Raw genomic sequence first — 16,979 nt, 5'->3', positions numbered from 1 at the left:
CTGCGAGATCATGACCTTAGCTGAAGTCAGACGCTTAACTGACTGAGCCACCCAGGCACCCCTTTGCAAGATATTTTTTAAAGCGAGCCTGAAGGAAAGGGAAAGCAAGCAAATACAACATTATTAATTCAAGTTGTAATTCAAAATTTTCCCCTTTTTTATATAAGAGGAGTTAAACCTTTGCTTATACTTTCTAAAAGGTGGGGAGGGGAATTGCTAAGATTAATATTAGATTGAGATTGTAATTAAGAGAGTAATGATTTAAGAAATTTGCCTCCTGGTTTATGAAGATGATAGTTGGAATTTTAGGAGAATATGAAAATTGAAGTCAAGAGTGGATGCCTATGCCTATGATAGGGCCTGGTTAACTTTTAAGTCTCAACTCATATTACCTTCTGCACATCTTAATTGGAGTTCTCTTTCTACTTCACCCTGGTTGTTTGGTGCTTGTGTGTAATTCTGGTATGGTATGGTATGGTAGAGTGTAGTAGAACTTCTAAACTGTATGCTTCTTTTCTTTCTTTTTTTTTTTTTAAACTATATGTTTCTTGAGCATGAACTGTCTTTTTCACATTGATGTCTCTGTAGCATTAATTGTTCTCAGTCAGGGTTCCTCAAGACAATTAATTAAGCCTGAATATTCCAAAGCCCTCAGGCATCATTGTACATAATTTACTTCTATTTTGTGCATCCAGAATGGTAGTGCTGTGTACCATTCTTGTGAGAATTGAGAAAATAGTTACTAAGATAATTTTCTGTAGGCATAAATTCTCTCCATGAACTCTGGTTGAGAAAGGCCAGAATTTTATGTATCCAAGATCATATATTCATATTGCTTGAGATGTTTTTTGCTTTGACTTACATCATTTGACTCATTCTTTTGAATAGTTACTATGATCTTTTAGAATAGTTACTATGCTTTGGTCAATTATTTTCTTGTATTATACTTATTTGCTAACTCCAAAGGAGAGTCTTAGTCTTATGTTTATTTTTATGCTGAACAGTGGTGAAAAATGACAATAGTATAATTTCTAGAGTAGGCTTATATATTGTTACTATTCACTATACTTTAATAGTTTATCTAAAGAATATGTTTTTGGTGTTCAAGTTTTAACTCTTCTTTTTGGAGTATATTGTTATTCATTAAAGGCCAGCAGTTTATCTTATATGATTTTTTTAAAGTGTTTTTTTTGTTTTTGTTTTTGTTTTTGTTTTAGTAATCTCTACACCCAGTGTGGGGGATTGAACTTATGACCCCAAGATCAAGAGCCACATACTCTTCTTCCAACTGAGCCAGTTAGGCATCCCCTTATATGATCTTTTGAAATGTTTTCAACTATACCTAATTTTGGTTCCTCTTCTCCCTCCCCTATGAAATTGTATAGGAGACAAAGCATTATCTTACTGTGAACCTTACTACTCTTCGAGTATGGTGTTATGCTTGCAGCAAAGAAGTATTTTTGGATAGGAAATTAGGAACTCATCCTTCTTTGCCTCATGTAAGACCACTTCACCAAACCCAAGAAAATAGTGTCCAGGTAATAATCAAACTTTATTTAATTAAAATATATATTTTCAGGTATGAAAAGGTATGATTTTAGAATTTGTCACGTAGTTGAAATGTATAACAACTCTACCTCACTTGTACTTTAAATATTTCTGTAATGTGCCTTTTTTCTTGATTGCAATACTGAGGCTAGCCTTTGCTCTTTTATAGAATGATTATGTTATAGTAAGATTGAAGCTCACCTGTCTGAAGATGGAAAAGCATGTTTTGTGTTTTTAAAACTTAAAAACAAACTTCTTTTTTTTAAAGTTTGAGAGACATGTAGAGAGCACAGTGGTGGGGGGGGTGGTGCAGAGAGGGAGACAGAATACCAAGCAGGTTCCACTCTATCAGCATAGACCCCGATGTGGGACTCAAACTTCCAAACTGTGAGATCATGACCTGAGCCGAAATCAAGAGTCAGCTGCGTAACCAACTGAGCCAGTCAGGCACCCTAACAAACTGTCTTTAAAAAGTGTATATTTTTCTAGCAATCTGATTCTAGGAGAGGGGGCAGGCCTTTTTTGATAGGAAATTACAAATACAAATTCAGCTCCCTTTTCCTCATTTCTCTTCCCTTTCTACCTCCATTAATATTACTAAGAACATTTTACTAATTTATCGAAAACCAAATAGGGTATATTAAAGCTTAGCATTGATCTTTGGTTTCAAAATATGTGTAGGCTTGCAAAGATTAATCACTTAATTTTGAGAATTTTCTAGTTCTATAAAAATAGGGAAAAGGAAATGAAAATATTAGAAGAGTTGGTTTCTAACTTACTGTACTCATCATTTGCTCTGTATGGTTTAATTAACACATTAGTGAGGTTTTTTTCCCCTCATGTATCAAAAAAATCACATTGTATTTCTATACTTGTCTTCCTTGATACCAACTTTTAACATTTTTCTATTATATCTTTGTGTCACATTCTGATAGTACACATTTGTGTAAATAAATTTGCTTGTCTTACACATTACGTAACTAAAATGAGTAGATTTTAGACAAGCTATATTTTTTTGTATTTCAAAGTTGAATGGCAGTAGTGGATAAATCACCAAACTACCATTACTATTTCTGCCACTGATATTATCATTCAGAAATGTGTTTTTTGTCTTGTTTTTAATGCCTTGATAGTTTGAAAGTAAGTTTTCTGGAACACACTTGCATTATTAACAAAAATGTGGTAACTAAAAGTTTAATCACATAAGGAATTGGTAACAGTTTATAAGGGTAATACTCAGGTGGTTGAAAGAATAAGTGCAGATAGTTCACAAAAAGGAAATACAAATAAAAACACATTGACAAAGTAACCATCACTGACTAAAGAAAACAGTTGTCTGTTGCCATTTCTGCCAGATTTTGCAGAATGTTGAATGAATGTTGAATGTCTTAATGAATGTTGAATCTGATTGAATAAATATACTGATATTTTTCTGATGGCTCGTAAATAATTCTCTGTGAGTTATATTTATAACACATAAAAGGCATGAATTTAATTTCATGCAACTTCCTGATCCCATTGTTGAATAAAATTACTCAGAAGAAAAAAGTTATTTGTACAATTTTTTAATATAAAATTTCAATGCTATTGGAACATTAATTATAAAATAATAATATTGGAAACCAAATGTCATTAGTAAGATTTCTTAAATAAAAATTTTTTCTAGGAGGTAAAATTTTAAATGATTTTTTTTTAATTTTTTTTTTTTTAACGTTTATTTATTTTTGAGACAGAGACAGAGCATGAACATGGGAGGGGCAGAGAGAGAGGGAGACACAGAATCTGAAACAGGCTCCAGGCTCTGAGCTGTCAGCACAGAGCCCGACGTGGGGCTTGAACTCATGGACCATGAGATCATGACCTGAGCCGAAGTCAGACGCTTAACCGACTGAGCCACCCAGGCACCCCTTAAATGATTTTTTAAAAACCTCTATACTTAAATACAATTAAGTGAGAATATGGGGCCAGCTCAAATGTTCAGTATCTACAGATACCAGGAAAGTAAAATAAATGTATAAAGTGGGTAGGTAGAAAAGTGCATATGCATGCATTGTAGAGGTGGAATAAGGCCTGAATAAGTTGGAGAGTCAGAGCATATGCTAAGTGCATGCTGCTGTTCAGTTTCCTCCTTTAAGTGATAGTTGCTAAATGGGTTCAGTGTAGTTCAGTCTTCTATTAAAAGAGAACTTGCAGAATCTGATATTTCTATGAGCTCTCCTGATTTTTAAAATATTAGATCAAAGTTTTTCTTATGTGTCTTTTTTTTTTTTTTTTTTTTTTTTAAGTGTGAGCTAGCATTTGATGAACAGGTCACCATTGCAACATTTGAGTTAAGACAATATTTGGAAATTAATTCTGGAATATTTTATTACTATTTAAAATAACTGAACTATTCCATATGTATAAAATAACGCAAAATAAGTATGGTAACAAGTATCAGGAGAGATTGTAGAAGTCTACAGATAAGTTGGTGTGTTATGATAGAAAAACTTTAGTATTTTCTTCCTGTAAAAAGTTAGAAAAATCTGAAAAGATGGTGTAGGAATGTGTGCCTAGATTTTTTTTAGCTTGATAACACTGATTGGATTGGAATTCACTGAACTGATAACTGTTAACTTTTCTTTTTAAAAAAAAATTTTTTTTTTTTTTAAATTTTTATTTATTTTTGAGACAGAGACAGAACATGAATGGGGGGAGGGTCAGAGAGAGAGGGAGACACAGAATCTAAGCAGGCTCCGGGCTCCAAGCTGTCAGCACAGAGCCCGATGCGGGGCTTGAATTCATAAACTGTGAGATCATGACCTGAGCCAAAGTCAGATGCTTAACTGACTGAGCCACCCAGGCGCCCCAGTTGTTAACTTTTCAATTCAGAAAAGTCGTAAGTGGCTTTGTTATTCAAGTGCATTTTTAACAAAGATAGAGTGACATGCTCTTTCCTAGTGTAGATCCTCATTACTTTCAAGATGTAAATGTAAATTTGCTGTCTTTTCTGTTATCAAGGATTTTAAAATACCAAGTAGTACAACATTAAAAACTCCTCTGGTTGCTGTATTTGATGATTTGGACATAGAAGTGGAAGAAGAAGATGAACTTAAGGCAAGAGGTAAAATCTCCTATATAACACTCTTTTCTATGGTACTACACATTTCTTTAGGAAATTGTAATGTGAAAATTTCAAACTCGAGAAGTGAAAGAGACTCTGTAGATGTTGATGGCCTAAATAAATAAATAAAATCTAAAATTTGGCCTAGTACAATTGTATTTGCAGGGAAAGCAGACTGACAACTTTTGAGTGATGCTTGGTTTCTCTGGCATCACTTTACCAAAGCCCTTAGTATAAACTATCCATATACAATTTAGTACAAATTTTGTGTTTTATAATTGATGCAAGGGAATTTTAACTTTTTAAATGTTTATTTAAATAATTATCTGAAAATTAACACTTTAGTAGAATCCTGACCTCTGAGTTGTTCAAGTTGATATTTTGTATTTCCATAATGTATTTTGTGGTTTTTTCCCCTTAGTTTTTAAATATTTTGAGTTATCTCTGTACCCAATGTGGTGCTTGAACTCACAACCCCATGATCAAGGGTTGCATGCTCCACAGATTGAGCCAGCTAGGTGCCCCTATTTTGTGTGTTCTTAACATAGTTTGAGAACTGTAATAAGTATCATACATAGTTACATATTCAGTAAACACTTAGAAAATTAAGTCACTGCATTATTGAGTGATGACATAATTTATGATTGTTCTTAATAGGTCTTACAGGTTTGAAAAATATTGGAAATACTTGCTATATGAATGCAGCTTTGCAGGCTCTTTCTAATTGGTAAGTATAGAAATTAATTTTGTATAGCTTTTTAAAGTCACTCTTTATCACAGTTCTTATATGGCAGTTATACTTCAATAAAACTGTTTCTAAATGAAAAAAAAAAAAATAAAGTCACTCTTTGAACAGAAAACCATGCTGCTGGTAACCTATGGCCATACCACTCTGAACGTGCCTGATCTCACCTGATCATGGAAGCTAAGCAGGTCGGGTCTGGTTAGTATGTGGATGGGAGAAAATCATGCTGCTCTTAATTTGCTTAAAAAAAAAAAAAGAAAAGAAAAAAAAGAAAGAAAGATGAGTCAGAGGAGGAAAGAAAGAAGTATACTAATAGTAATATGAGAAAGAGTTAACAATTCTATTCAATTTCCCTAGCCAATAGGATCCCATAAATCCTTGGCTGTCCTTCTTCCCTCAATGAATTCCTCTCCTTCCCTCTCACTTTCTGAAATGACCCCATTTAAAAGATTCTGTGGATTAACTATGTAAATGTCCTGAAAAGTTTCTTTTTTCTTTCTTGTTAAGTAATCCTGAAAGTAGAGTAGGCAAGAAACTGGGTTGGTACTAATCCATTGTCCCAGTGGGATTATTCATGCCTGTATTTCCTGAGACTGCTGGTTCTGGTGTAAACCCTAGTTAGTTGTGTGCCTTTGAGCAAGTTATTTGTTTTAACATCTAGAAAATGAGAAGCTTGAACTAATTCCTCAGATCACTTTTTTTTTAATGTTCTTGAGACAGAGAGAGAGAGAGAGAAACAGCATGAGTGGGGGAGGGGTAGAGAGAGAGGGAGACATATAATGGAAAACAGGCTCCAGGCTCTGAGGTGTCAGTACAGGGCCTGACATGGGGCTCGAACCCACGAGCCAGGAGATCATGACCTGAGCTGAAGTCAGATGCTCAACCGACAGATCCACCCAGGTGCCCCTTCCTCAAATCACTTACAGAGATGCTATGAAAATATTTTGTACTTTTCTGTAGGTGAAAAGTCTTTAATAAAAAGTATTCAGGTTTTTTTTAATGTTTATTTTTGAGAGAGACAGCACGCAAATGGGGGAGGGGCAGGGAGAGAGGGACACACAGAACCCCAAGCAGGCTCCAGGCTCTGAGCTGTTAGCATAGAGCCCAATGCGGGGCTTGAATCCACGAACCACGAGATCATGACCTGAGCCAAAGTTAGACATCCAACTGAGCCACTCAGGTTCCCCTAGATTTTTTGTTTCTTAATCATACTTCTACAGAATAGGTAGGGGCAGCATGGAATGCTCTGTAGACATCTATTGAGTCCATCTGGTCCGACATGTAGTTTAAGTCCAGTGTTTATTGATTTTCTGGCTGGAAGATCTATCCATTGTTCGAGATGAGTATTGAAGTCCCCTACTGTTACTGTATTGCTGTTTATTTCTCCCTTCATATCTATTAAAAATTTTTGTTTTTTTCAACGTTTTTTATTTATTTTTGGGACAGAGAGAGACAGAGCACGAACGGGGGAGGGGCAGAGAGAGAGGGAGACACAGAATCGGAAACAGGCTCCAGGCTCTGAGCCATCAGCCCAGAGCCTGACGCGGGGCTCGAACTCACGGACCGCGAGATCGTGACCTGAGCCGAAGTCGGACGCTTAACCGACTGAGCCACCCAGGCGCCCCATCCCTTCATATCTTAATACTTGCTTTGTTTATTTAGCTCCCCTATGTTGGGTGCATATTTATAGATGGTATCCTTTTGATGACTCAATTCCTTTATCATTATATAATGGCCTTCTTTATATCTTTTAGAGCTTTGAGTTAAAGTCTGCTTTGTGGGGGTGCCTGGGTGACTCAGTCGGTTAAGCGTCCGACTTCAGCTCAGGTCGCGATCTCGCGGTCCGTGAGTTCGAGCCCCGCGTCGGGCTCTGGGCTGATGGCTCAGAGCCTGGAGCCTGTTTCCGATTCTGTGTCTCCCTCTCTCTCTGCCCCTCCCCCGTTCATGCTCTGTCTTTCTCTGTCTCAAAAATAAATTTAAAAAGTTAAAAAAAATAAAGTCTGCTTTGTGTAATGTAAATATAGTTACCTATATTTTCTTTTCATTTTCACTTGCATGGAATATCTTTTTAGGATAGCCAGTTTTGTTTTGTTTTTTTTAATGTTTATTTATGAGACAGAGACAGAGCATGAGTAGGGGGAGGGGCAGAGAGACAGGGAGACACAGAATAGGATAGCCACTTTATTGCAGGGCAGGGTTTGGTCCTTTGCCCAGTGTTTTTCCTGTAACTGAATAGATTCACTGAGGTTCCCTGCAGCTAATCATGCTCATAGAAGATAATATAGCCTTTTTTTTTTTTAATGTTTATTTTGAGACTGAGGTAGTACGTGTGTGAGTGGGGGAGGGGCAGAGAGAGAGAATCCCAAACAGAGCCTGTCATGCAGAGCCCAACATGGAGCTTGATCTCATGAACTGTGAGAACATGACCTGAACTGAAATCCACAGTTGGATGCTTAACTGACTGAGCCACTCAGGCACCCCAACGGTATTGCCTTTCAAATTGCTAACTGAGCCACCAGATGGATAGTAGTACCACTTACTGAGATGTAGAAGCCTGGAGGAAGAATAGATTCACTTGAAAGTTAAATTTTGATCATGTTAAATTTAAGATGCTCAGCATAGCCATCAGTTTGGATATTTGATATAAATCTGGAATTTAGATGAGATATTTGACTTTCATAAGTTTGACTGTCATTGGCATGAACATGAAAATTTAAGGACACCCCAGGAAAAGAGTATATAGGGAAGAGAGGTAAAGTCCTAGGATCCAGTCCTGAGGGACTTTGATATTTATATATCTGGTAAGAGTCAAAAGAACAGTAAAGAAGGGAAAGAGTTGCCAGAGATAAAGAAAAACGGAAAAATTCGTCATTGTTCAAGAGAATGGTTGCTCAAGAATGAGGGGTAGGTCACTTGTAATAAATGCTACTAAGAGGGAGTGAAAGATGTTGACTGCATCTGGCAGCATTGAGGAGTCTGATACAGTGGGGTCAAATTTGATTTGAATGGGTTGAACACGAATATGAAGAAGTGAATGTGAAGCTGTAAAAGGGAGCAAAGAAATGATAGATATGGGGCTGTATGTGCTACCAATTTATTGAATGACCGGAAGTCAGTCATTATTAAGCTTTGATTCCACTTTTACATTTTTCTTTTTTTGAATTAGCCCACCTTTGACACAGTTTTTTCTTGATTGTGGAGGACTAGCTCGAACAGATAAGAAACCAGCCATTTGTAAAAGTTATCTCAAACTGATGACCGAACTGTGGCATAAAAGCAGGTATGTACTTAATGTATTTATTCTCTTTATTATTATTATTTTTTTAAGTTTATTTGTTTTGAGGGAGAGAAAGCACATGGGGAGGGGCAGAGCAAGAGAGAGAGAGAATCCCAAGCAGACTCCGTGCTGTCAGGTTGGAGCCTGACGTGGGGCTTGAATCCACTTAACCGTGAGACCATGACCTGAGCTGAAATCAAGAGCCAGACGCTTAACTGACTGAGCCACCCAGGTGCTCCTCTTTATTATGTTTTTAAATGAATATCAAATATTAAAAGGATATAGGTGCACATATATAGAGCTGAAAAAAAGTAAATTTGAGACAAGTTCATTTTACAGTATGTTCTGTTTCAAACTGAACATCCAAATGAAGTATCTGGACTGCAGATAAGTCGAAATGCTAAAGCTGCTATTACTGACACTTGAATTTTAATGCAGGAGTAGACATTCTCACAACGCTAAAATCAGACCATAAATACTTAGGTGAATGTTCATTTTTCTGCTTATGTTTATTTCCTGTAAAGTGTAGCATTAGAAGAATAATTGTTCAATGTAATATTTTACTAATTTTGTTTTAGAATTATTCAGAAAATTGTGTTTACCATTAGTCCTAACTGCTCAACCTTATCTGTAAAGAAAACAATCATAAAGCTTTTTTTTTTTAAAACCTCACAAGACTTTTGAGATCTTGATTTGTAATGTAAAAATTTCAGTATTTAAAGTTTTAACATTCCCCTATTCCTAAGTGCCTCAGTTTTCTTTGAGATATTTTACCCCCTACTAAGCATCTCTTAAGTCAAACAAAAATTTGTTACTATTTTGATTTAACATGCTAGGAAAAGAAAATGGCTTTTCTTTTTTTTTTTTTTAAATTGAAGTGTAATTGATACACATTGTTATCTTAGTTTCAAGTATATAACATTTTTTTTAAACGTTCATTTATTTACAGGTACCTGGGTGATTCAGTCTGTTAAGTGTCCAACTTTGGCTCAAGTCATGGTCTCACATCTCACAGTTCGTGAGTTCGAGCCCCATGTCAGGTTCTGAGCTGACAGCTCAGAGACTGGAGCCTGCTTTGGAATCTGTGTCTCCCTGTCTCTCTGCCCCTCTTCCGCTCATGCTCTCTCTCTCAAAAAAATAAACATGAAAAAAAATTTAAACTTTCATTTATTCATTTTGAGAGTGAGAGAGGGCATGCGTGTGGGCGGGGGGGTGGGGGTGGGGGTGCGCGGGGTGGCCAGGGGCAGACAGGGAGAGATAGAGAATATCCCAAGTAGGCTCTGCACTATGAGCGTGGAGCCCAACATGGGGCTTGAACCCCCAAACAGTGAGATCATGACCCGAGCCGAAACCAAGAGTCAGACACTCAGCCAACCTAGCCACCCAGGTGCCCTTCAAGTATGTGACATATTGACTGGGCAATTCTATACATTACTTAATGCTCACTATGATAAGTGTAGTCACCATTATCACCATACAATGTTATTAGAATATTATTGACTATATTCTCTATGCTTGACTTTTCACTTTGTGACTTACGTATTTTATAACTTGAAGTTTGAACCTCTTAATCTCCTTTATCTATTTCGCTCATCCTCTTCACACACCTAACCTCTGGAAACCACAAGTTTGTTCTCTGTGTTTAAGAGCCTTTTTTTGGGGCGCCTGGGTGGCGCAGTCGGTTAAGCGTCCGACTTCAGCCAGGTCACGATCTCACGGTCCGTGAGTTCGAGCCCCGCGTCATGCTCTGGGCTGATGGCTCGGAGCCTGGAGCCTGTTTCCGATTCTGTGTCTCCCTCTCTCTCTGCCCCTCCCCCATTCATGCTCTGTCTCTCTCTGTCCCAAAAATAAATAAAAAAACGTTGAAAAAAAAAAAAATAAGAGCCTTTTTTTTTTTTTTTTTTTTGCTTGTTTTGTCCATTTGTTTCTTAGATTCTACATATAAGTGAAATCATTCGGTATTTGTCTTTCTCTGACTTATTTCACTTAGCATAATAAACTTGAGGACCGTTCATGTTGTCACAGATGGCAAGATCTTACTCTTTTTTATGGCTGAGCAAATATTCCATTGTATATATACCATCTTGATCCATTCATCTGTGGATGGACACTTAGGTTGCTTCCATATCTTGGCTGTGGTAAATAATGCTGCAGTAAACATAGGGGTGCCTATATATTTTTGGATTAGTATTTTTATTTTCTTTGGGTAAATACCCAGTAGTGGGACTGCTGAGTCATATGTTATTTCTGTTTTTAATTTTTTGAGGAGTCTTTATGCTGTTTTCCAGAGTGGCTGTACCAATTTACTCTCCCACCAATAGTGCACTTGGGTTCCCTCTTCTCCACATCTTTGCCAACACTTGTTATTTCTTGTCTTTTTGATACTAGCCATTCTGATTAGTCCTCTGCCCATCTTTTAGATTTTTTTTTTTTTTTTTTTTGGTGTTGAATTGTATAATGTCTTTATATATTTTGGATATTAACCCTTATCTGATAGATCATTTGCAAATATCTTCCCCCATTTATGAGGCTGCTTTTTTGGTTGTTGTTGATGATTTCCTTTGCTGTGTGTAAGCTTTTTACTTTAGTCCCAATAGTTTATTTTTCTTTGGTTTCCTTTGCCTGAGGAGAAATATCCCTAAATATGTTGCTAAGGGTGATGTCTAAGAGATTATTGCCTGTATTTTCTTTCAGGCATTTCATTGTTTCAGGTCTAACATTTAGGTCTTTAATCCATTTTGAGTTTATTTTCATGTAAAAAAAAGAGTATGATTTTAATGAGTTCCTTGGGGCTATGAACATTAAAGAGCCAGAATCCTCCATTGTCATTTATCCCTATTGAGTGTTATCCAGTGCTGCTACAGACTCTATAGCTAGAATTAACCCTTAACTGCTGTTTTTTAAGCTTCTTTGCCCTGAATATGTATTTTAAACTTAAAATTCCTGAAAGTTTATCAGACTTCAGAAGTGTCAGTACAGAATTCTAAAAGTGGTTAAATATCTGGGGCACCTGGGTGGCTCAGTTGGTTAAGTGTCTGACTTTTAAAAAAAAAAATTTTTTTTAATGTTTATTTATCTTTGAGAGAGACAGAGACAGAATGTGAGTGCGTTAGGGGCAGAGAGAGACGAAGACACAGAATCCGAAGCAGGCTCCAGGCTCTGAGCTGTCAACACAGAGCCCGACGCAGGGCTCAAACTCACGAGCTGTGAGATCATGACCTGAGCTGAAGTTGGACGATCAACCAACTGAGCCACCCAGGCACCCCTAAGTGTCTGACTCTTGATCTCAGCTCACGTCTTGATCTCAGGGTGGTGAGTTCAAGCTCTGCATTTTGCTCTGCATTGGGCGTGAAGTCTACTTAAAAAGAAATTAAAATCTTATTTATGTCAATTACACTCAAGTAAAAAAACCAGAATTCAAAAATTTAGATAATGTACTAGGTATATTTATCTTAATTATCCCAGGAATTTAAAATAATTAGAATTTTGTTTTAAGTAATTGTAATTGTTTTTGAAAAATAGAGCATGATCATGTCATTAGGGTCGAGAGCTATAAAATATATCTTAATTGTCTTAAGTATATCTTAATATAAAGCTATTCTGGTGAGCCTATGAAACATAACACTGGGCAATTTTTAATGACTTTGTGAAACACATTAACAACTTGAATTATTTTTTTTTAACTTTTTAAAAAATATTTATTTATTTATTTTTTTTTTTAATTTTTTTTTTCAACGTTTTTTTTTATTTTTATTTTTGGGACAGAGAGAGACAGAGCATGAACAGGGGAGGGGCAGAGAGAGAGGGAGACACAGAATCGGAAACAGGCTCCAGGCTCTGAGCCATCAGCCCAGAGCCTGACGCGGGGCTTGAACTCACGGACCGCGAGATCGTGACCTGGCTGAAGTCGGACGCTTAACCGACTGCGCCACCCAGGCGCCCCAAAAAATATTTATTTTGAGAGAGAGAGAGACAGAGCACAAGGAAGAGAGGGGCAGAGAGAGAGGGAAACACAGAATCCGAAGCAGGCTCCAGGCTCTGAGCTGTCAGCACAGAGCCTGACGCGGGCTCAAACCCACAAACTGCGAGATCATGACCTGACCCGAAGTCTTGAACCACCCAAGTGCCCCTACAGCTTGAATTCTTGATTGTTACTTACTAAAATAAAAAGTAAAAATTTTAGATTTCATTCATCACAGATTTCTCATTAAAAATGTTATCTTCCTCAGGCCAGGATCCGTTGTTCCTACTACTCTGTTTCAAGGAATTAAGACAGTAAATCCAACATTTCGGGGGTATTCTCAGCAGGTAAGTCTTCATTCTTTTTCATTCACAATCTTAATGTTTAATAAGTTTGAAAAATGCCATTATGCATTATGCTTTTATGGAGCCTTTTGTATTTCTTCCTTTATAATTTATTTGTCCATTGTCTTGGGTCATCCTTTCTTGTGTGTTTATTTACTGACAATAATAGCCTATTGTCATTTTTTTGCTTATATTTTTCCACCTTTCTCATAATTTTATGTTTTTCTAGAAATTGTTAAATTTTGGAGTGCATAAATACGTCTCTATTCTAATGCTTTTAGCTTCAAAAAGTTACACATATAGAGATAAATTTTCACCTATATTTTATGCTTTAATTTTTAAAATATTTAATTCTTCTCTGCATCTGTCATTTATTTTGTGTTACAGTGCAAATTTTATTTTTTTTTTTTCACAAATAGCTAACTAATTGTACCAGACTACAGATTTGGAAGAATTTTCTTTTCTGATTTTAGAAATTTCTTCTTTTTTAGTTTTTATGCTTACATTAATATTTTATAGGGTTTGTTTCTGGGCTTTCTGATTCATTGCATTGATCTATGTTTTGTTGAAGTGGTACCAATGGCAGTTTCAATTATTGTAACTTTATATATTCCTTTGATATTAACACCTAACCCTCGCATATTTTTCTTTTTCAAAATAATACCTGTTCCCTGTTAATTTTTTCTGGTGCACAGACACCAGAGACTGATTTCTTAGATGTGAGTTGGTCTATAAATTTATAAATTTGTATTTTCTTTCTTTCTTTTCTTTTTTTAAATTGAAGTATAGTTGATACATAATGTTACATTTGTTTCAGATGTACAGCATAGGGATTCCACAATTTTATACATCATGCTATGCTTGCCACAAGTATAGCTACTATGTAGCTATTATTTATCACCGTATGACACTATTAGGATACCACTAGTAATATTCCCTTGCTGTACCTTTCATCCCTGTGACTTACTCATTATGTAACTGGAAGCCGTGCTTCTCACTTTTCTTCACCCATTTTGCACATCTCGGTACCCACAAATTTTCAAAAAGCATTCCAGGTTGATTAAGGATTTTTCTTTGAGATGTAGTACAAGATTGGAAAGCTTTAATTTTAAGCCAAACTGATAAAATATTTGAATTTAGGACATCTCTGAATTCTAATTGTCATATGAGGCAAATCCAGTTGTGTTTTTTTAAATGCCTCTTCATTTTTAAAAAATAGCAGCAGTACTAAAAGCTGACCTCCAGATCATCTTCAGTTTTTAAATTACTTTTGTTTTATTTATATAATTATTTAGAACTCAGTGCTTCCTATTACTTCTTCAGGGCCTTATGTTCTACTAACTGGTGTTTCCTCAGTATAACACTACACCTTTAGGAATCAGTTGATAAGCACATTTTGTATAGTTTTTCTTAAGTTTCTACATACACATATTTTTAATGAAGTGGTAATATGTGTTGTTTATATATTAGGATGCTCAAGAATTCCTTCGGTGTTTAATGGATTTGCTTCATGAAGAATTAAAAGAACAGGTCATGGAGGTTGAGGAGGATCCTCAAACTATAACGACTGAGGAGACCATGGAAGAGGACAAGAGCCAGTCAGATGTAGATTTTCAGTCCTGTGAATCTTGTAGCAGCAGTGATAAAGCAGAAAATGAAAATGGCTCTAAAGGCTTTTCTGAAGATAATAATGAAACAACAATGTTAATTCAGGATGATGAGAACAATTCAGAAATGTCAAAAGATTGGCAAAAAGAGAAGATGTGCAATAAGATTAATAAAGTAAATTCTGAAGGAGAGTTAGATAAAGACAGAGACTCTGTGTCTGAAGCAGTTGACTTGAACAACCAGGAAACTGTCAAAGTGCAAATACACAGCAGAGCTTCAGGTGACAATTTAATAATTGGAAAATGATAGTGTTTCATTTGTAGACAATGTGTACAAGATAGCATATTTGTATTTATTTGTATTATATTTGTAATTTCACTGTTTTCTGATTTTTGGAGAGAAAATTAGCATGGCCTGTGAGTGAAATCAGACATATTTCTAGTTTACATGTTAATGTTCCCAGTCTGTATTTAGCATAAAAAATGAAATAGACTGATTAGCTTAATATTTTATGTGCAGGATATGATCAAGTTTGAAGAAAGCAGGAATAAAATAGTTGTTACTTTTGGGCTAAGTAGTAGAGTTTAGCAATATTTGCATGTAGAATATTAAGTTAATGTCATTTTATGTGGATTCTGTTAAGATCCTGGGGAAAAAGCAAAATAACTCAAATTACAATTCTGTAATCTTACACACTTTTAGATTTAGACTACTGTCATTGGAATACTATCAGCTATGAAATATTTGGCATATATTTTGATATAGCAGTTTAACTATAATGAATCCTGTTATGATAGATTATTACCAGAATACTAGTGTTTTGTTGTTGTTTTTTTTTTTTTTGAAAAGAGCAAGTGGCCAGATGAAAGATAATTAGGTTAGATTGCTTTGCATTTTACCTTTATTTCTTCAAAAGTTAATTTATCTTGGCCTAGTGTGATACTTAATTTTCCAAAGCACGTTAAAAACCATCAGAAGTTTAAGTTCTTTGATCTTAAAATAAGTGGCAGACAAGTAACATAAAAAAGTTTATCTTTTGTAATTTGAAAAGAATAAAACTAGTAAACAATTTATTTAGGTATTGAATGAGCCCAAAATTTCTTCTTGAGGAAAAGGATATTTCCTTGAACACAGGAATAGTAGTGGTTCACCTGTGTGTGGTGCATATTGGTGTTCTAGTCAGGGAAGTCAGGAAAGCATTTTAGGCTCCTTAGTTACAGTGGCCTTATTTTAGAAGTTTAGATGCTTTTGGAAGTTGTTTGGTCAGTAAATATTGAAAGACAGCCTAGGCTTCCGTAGACTGCTGTTCAGCCCGCCCTTGTTGAAAGCCTGATTAAGGGACTTAGTGGTTCTTTATTGCTCCGTAGCAGGCTTTTTCTTATACATGGTGACTAATTGATGAGCTAGATCAGGGATCTGAGCTTTTACATTTTACAAAGACCTGATTAAAAAATGTGACAAAGACTGTATATAGGATGCAAAACCTGAAAGACTTATTATCAAGTTTTTTACAGGAAACATTTGCCAATCCCTGACCTTGATAATACTAACTTTATTCCCTGACCTTGATAATACTAACTTTATTCCCTGACCTTGATAATACTAACTTTATTCCCTTCAGAGAGGGTGAGTGAGTCTCCTACTCTTTCTCCCTCTAATATTACGCAGTCTTCATTTAGTCATGGTTGGAATCGTGAGAAATGCTTATGTGAAAATAATAAAGGTGACTTACTTTGCATTATCTGGAAAAATCTCTGAAGTCATTCAGTTTCAGGGTCCTTATGAACAGTTCTTTTTTCTTCAGATACTTATTGAGCACAATCCCTTGCCCTGAAATCTGTATTGTATATATATACTAGGACTCCAACAGCACAACTGTCAAGATAGTGGTCATGAAGTTTTTATTTTCTTGATTCATAATTTCATTCTAAAAAAGGTTCTTTTCTGATAAAGGGATGTATTTCCTTTTATCACTGTAAGAATAAAATAATTTATGATTCTGCCTAAGTTTCTTCTTAGATTTTGATTATTATGTTAGTTTGAGAAGATAATCTTTTTCTCCTACAGTTTCAAAGCTTTTTAAAAACTATCATAAATACTAAAAAATACTAAATTAGAACAAATACAATTCTCTTTGGCTTTATGTTACCACTGCTCACTTCCTAAATTGCTAGTGCAGTAATGTGTTACAAACATTATTTGGATTCCTAGGTGGAAAATCACTGTTATTTTGCTTAGCAAGAACTTTGTCTATCAAATATTTCACTTGACATTTATTAATGGGAATTGTGTTTAAAATCTCAAATGAAGAAACCTTTAAATTAATTAATATTATTTGATAAGTGGGATAATTTTACTATTTAAGGTAATAATACAAATTTTAAATATTACAG

At 35.5% G+C, this 16,979-nt stretch overlaps 1 protein-coding gene across 3 annotated transcripts in view; it reads left to right on the top strand.

Annotated features, from left to right (window-relative positions):
• The window catches only part of USP33 (ubiquitin specific peptidase 33), a 63,405-nt gene that overhangs the window by 21,151 nt on the left and 25,275 nt on the right, over positions 1 to 16,979 (top strand). For all 3 annotated transcript variants that reach the window (XM_042997623.1, XM_042997620.1, XM_042997622.1), the window contains exons 5-10: positions 1,386 to 1,538; positions 4,549 to 4,651; positions 5,309 to 5,378; positions 8,563 to 8,676; positions 12,903 to 12,981; positions 14,449 to 14,866. In XM_042997623.1, the coding sequence (XP_042853557.1) occupies positions 1,386 to 1,538; positions 4,549 to 4,651; positions 5,309 to 5,378; positions 8,563 to 8,676; positions 12,903 to 12,981; positions 14,449 to 14,866 (937 nt within the window). The remainder of the gene's footprint in view (positions 1 to 1,385; positions 1,539 to 4,548; positions 4,652 to 5,308; positions 5,379 to 8,562; positions 8,677 to 12,902; positions 12,982 to 14,448; positions 14,867 to 16,979) is intronic.

This window comes from Panthera tigris, chromosome C1, assembly GCF_018350195.1.
Source record: "Panthera tigris isolate Pti1 chromosome C1, P.tigris_Pti1_mat1.1, whole genome shotgun sequence".
In the NCBI taxonomy this organism is placed as follows: domain Eukaryota; kingdom Metazoa; phylum Chordata; class Mammalia; order Carnivora; family Felidae; genus Panthera; species Panthera tigris.
The sequence above is the reverse complement of the archived record's forward strand: the minus strand, read 5'-3'. Positions and strand labels throughout refer to the sequence as shown.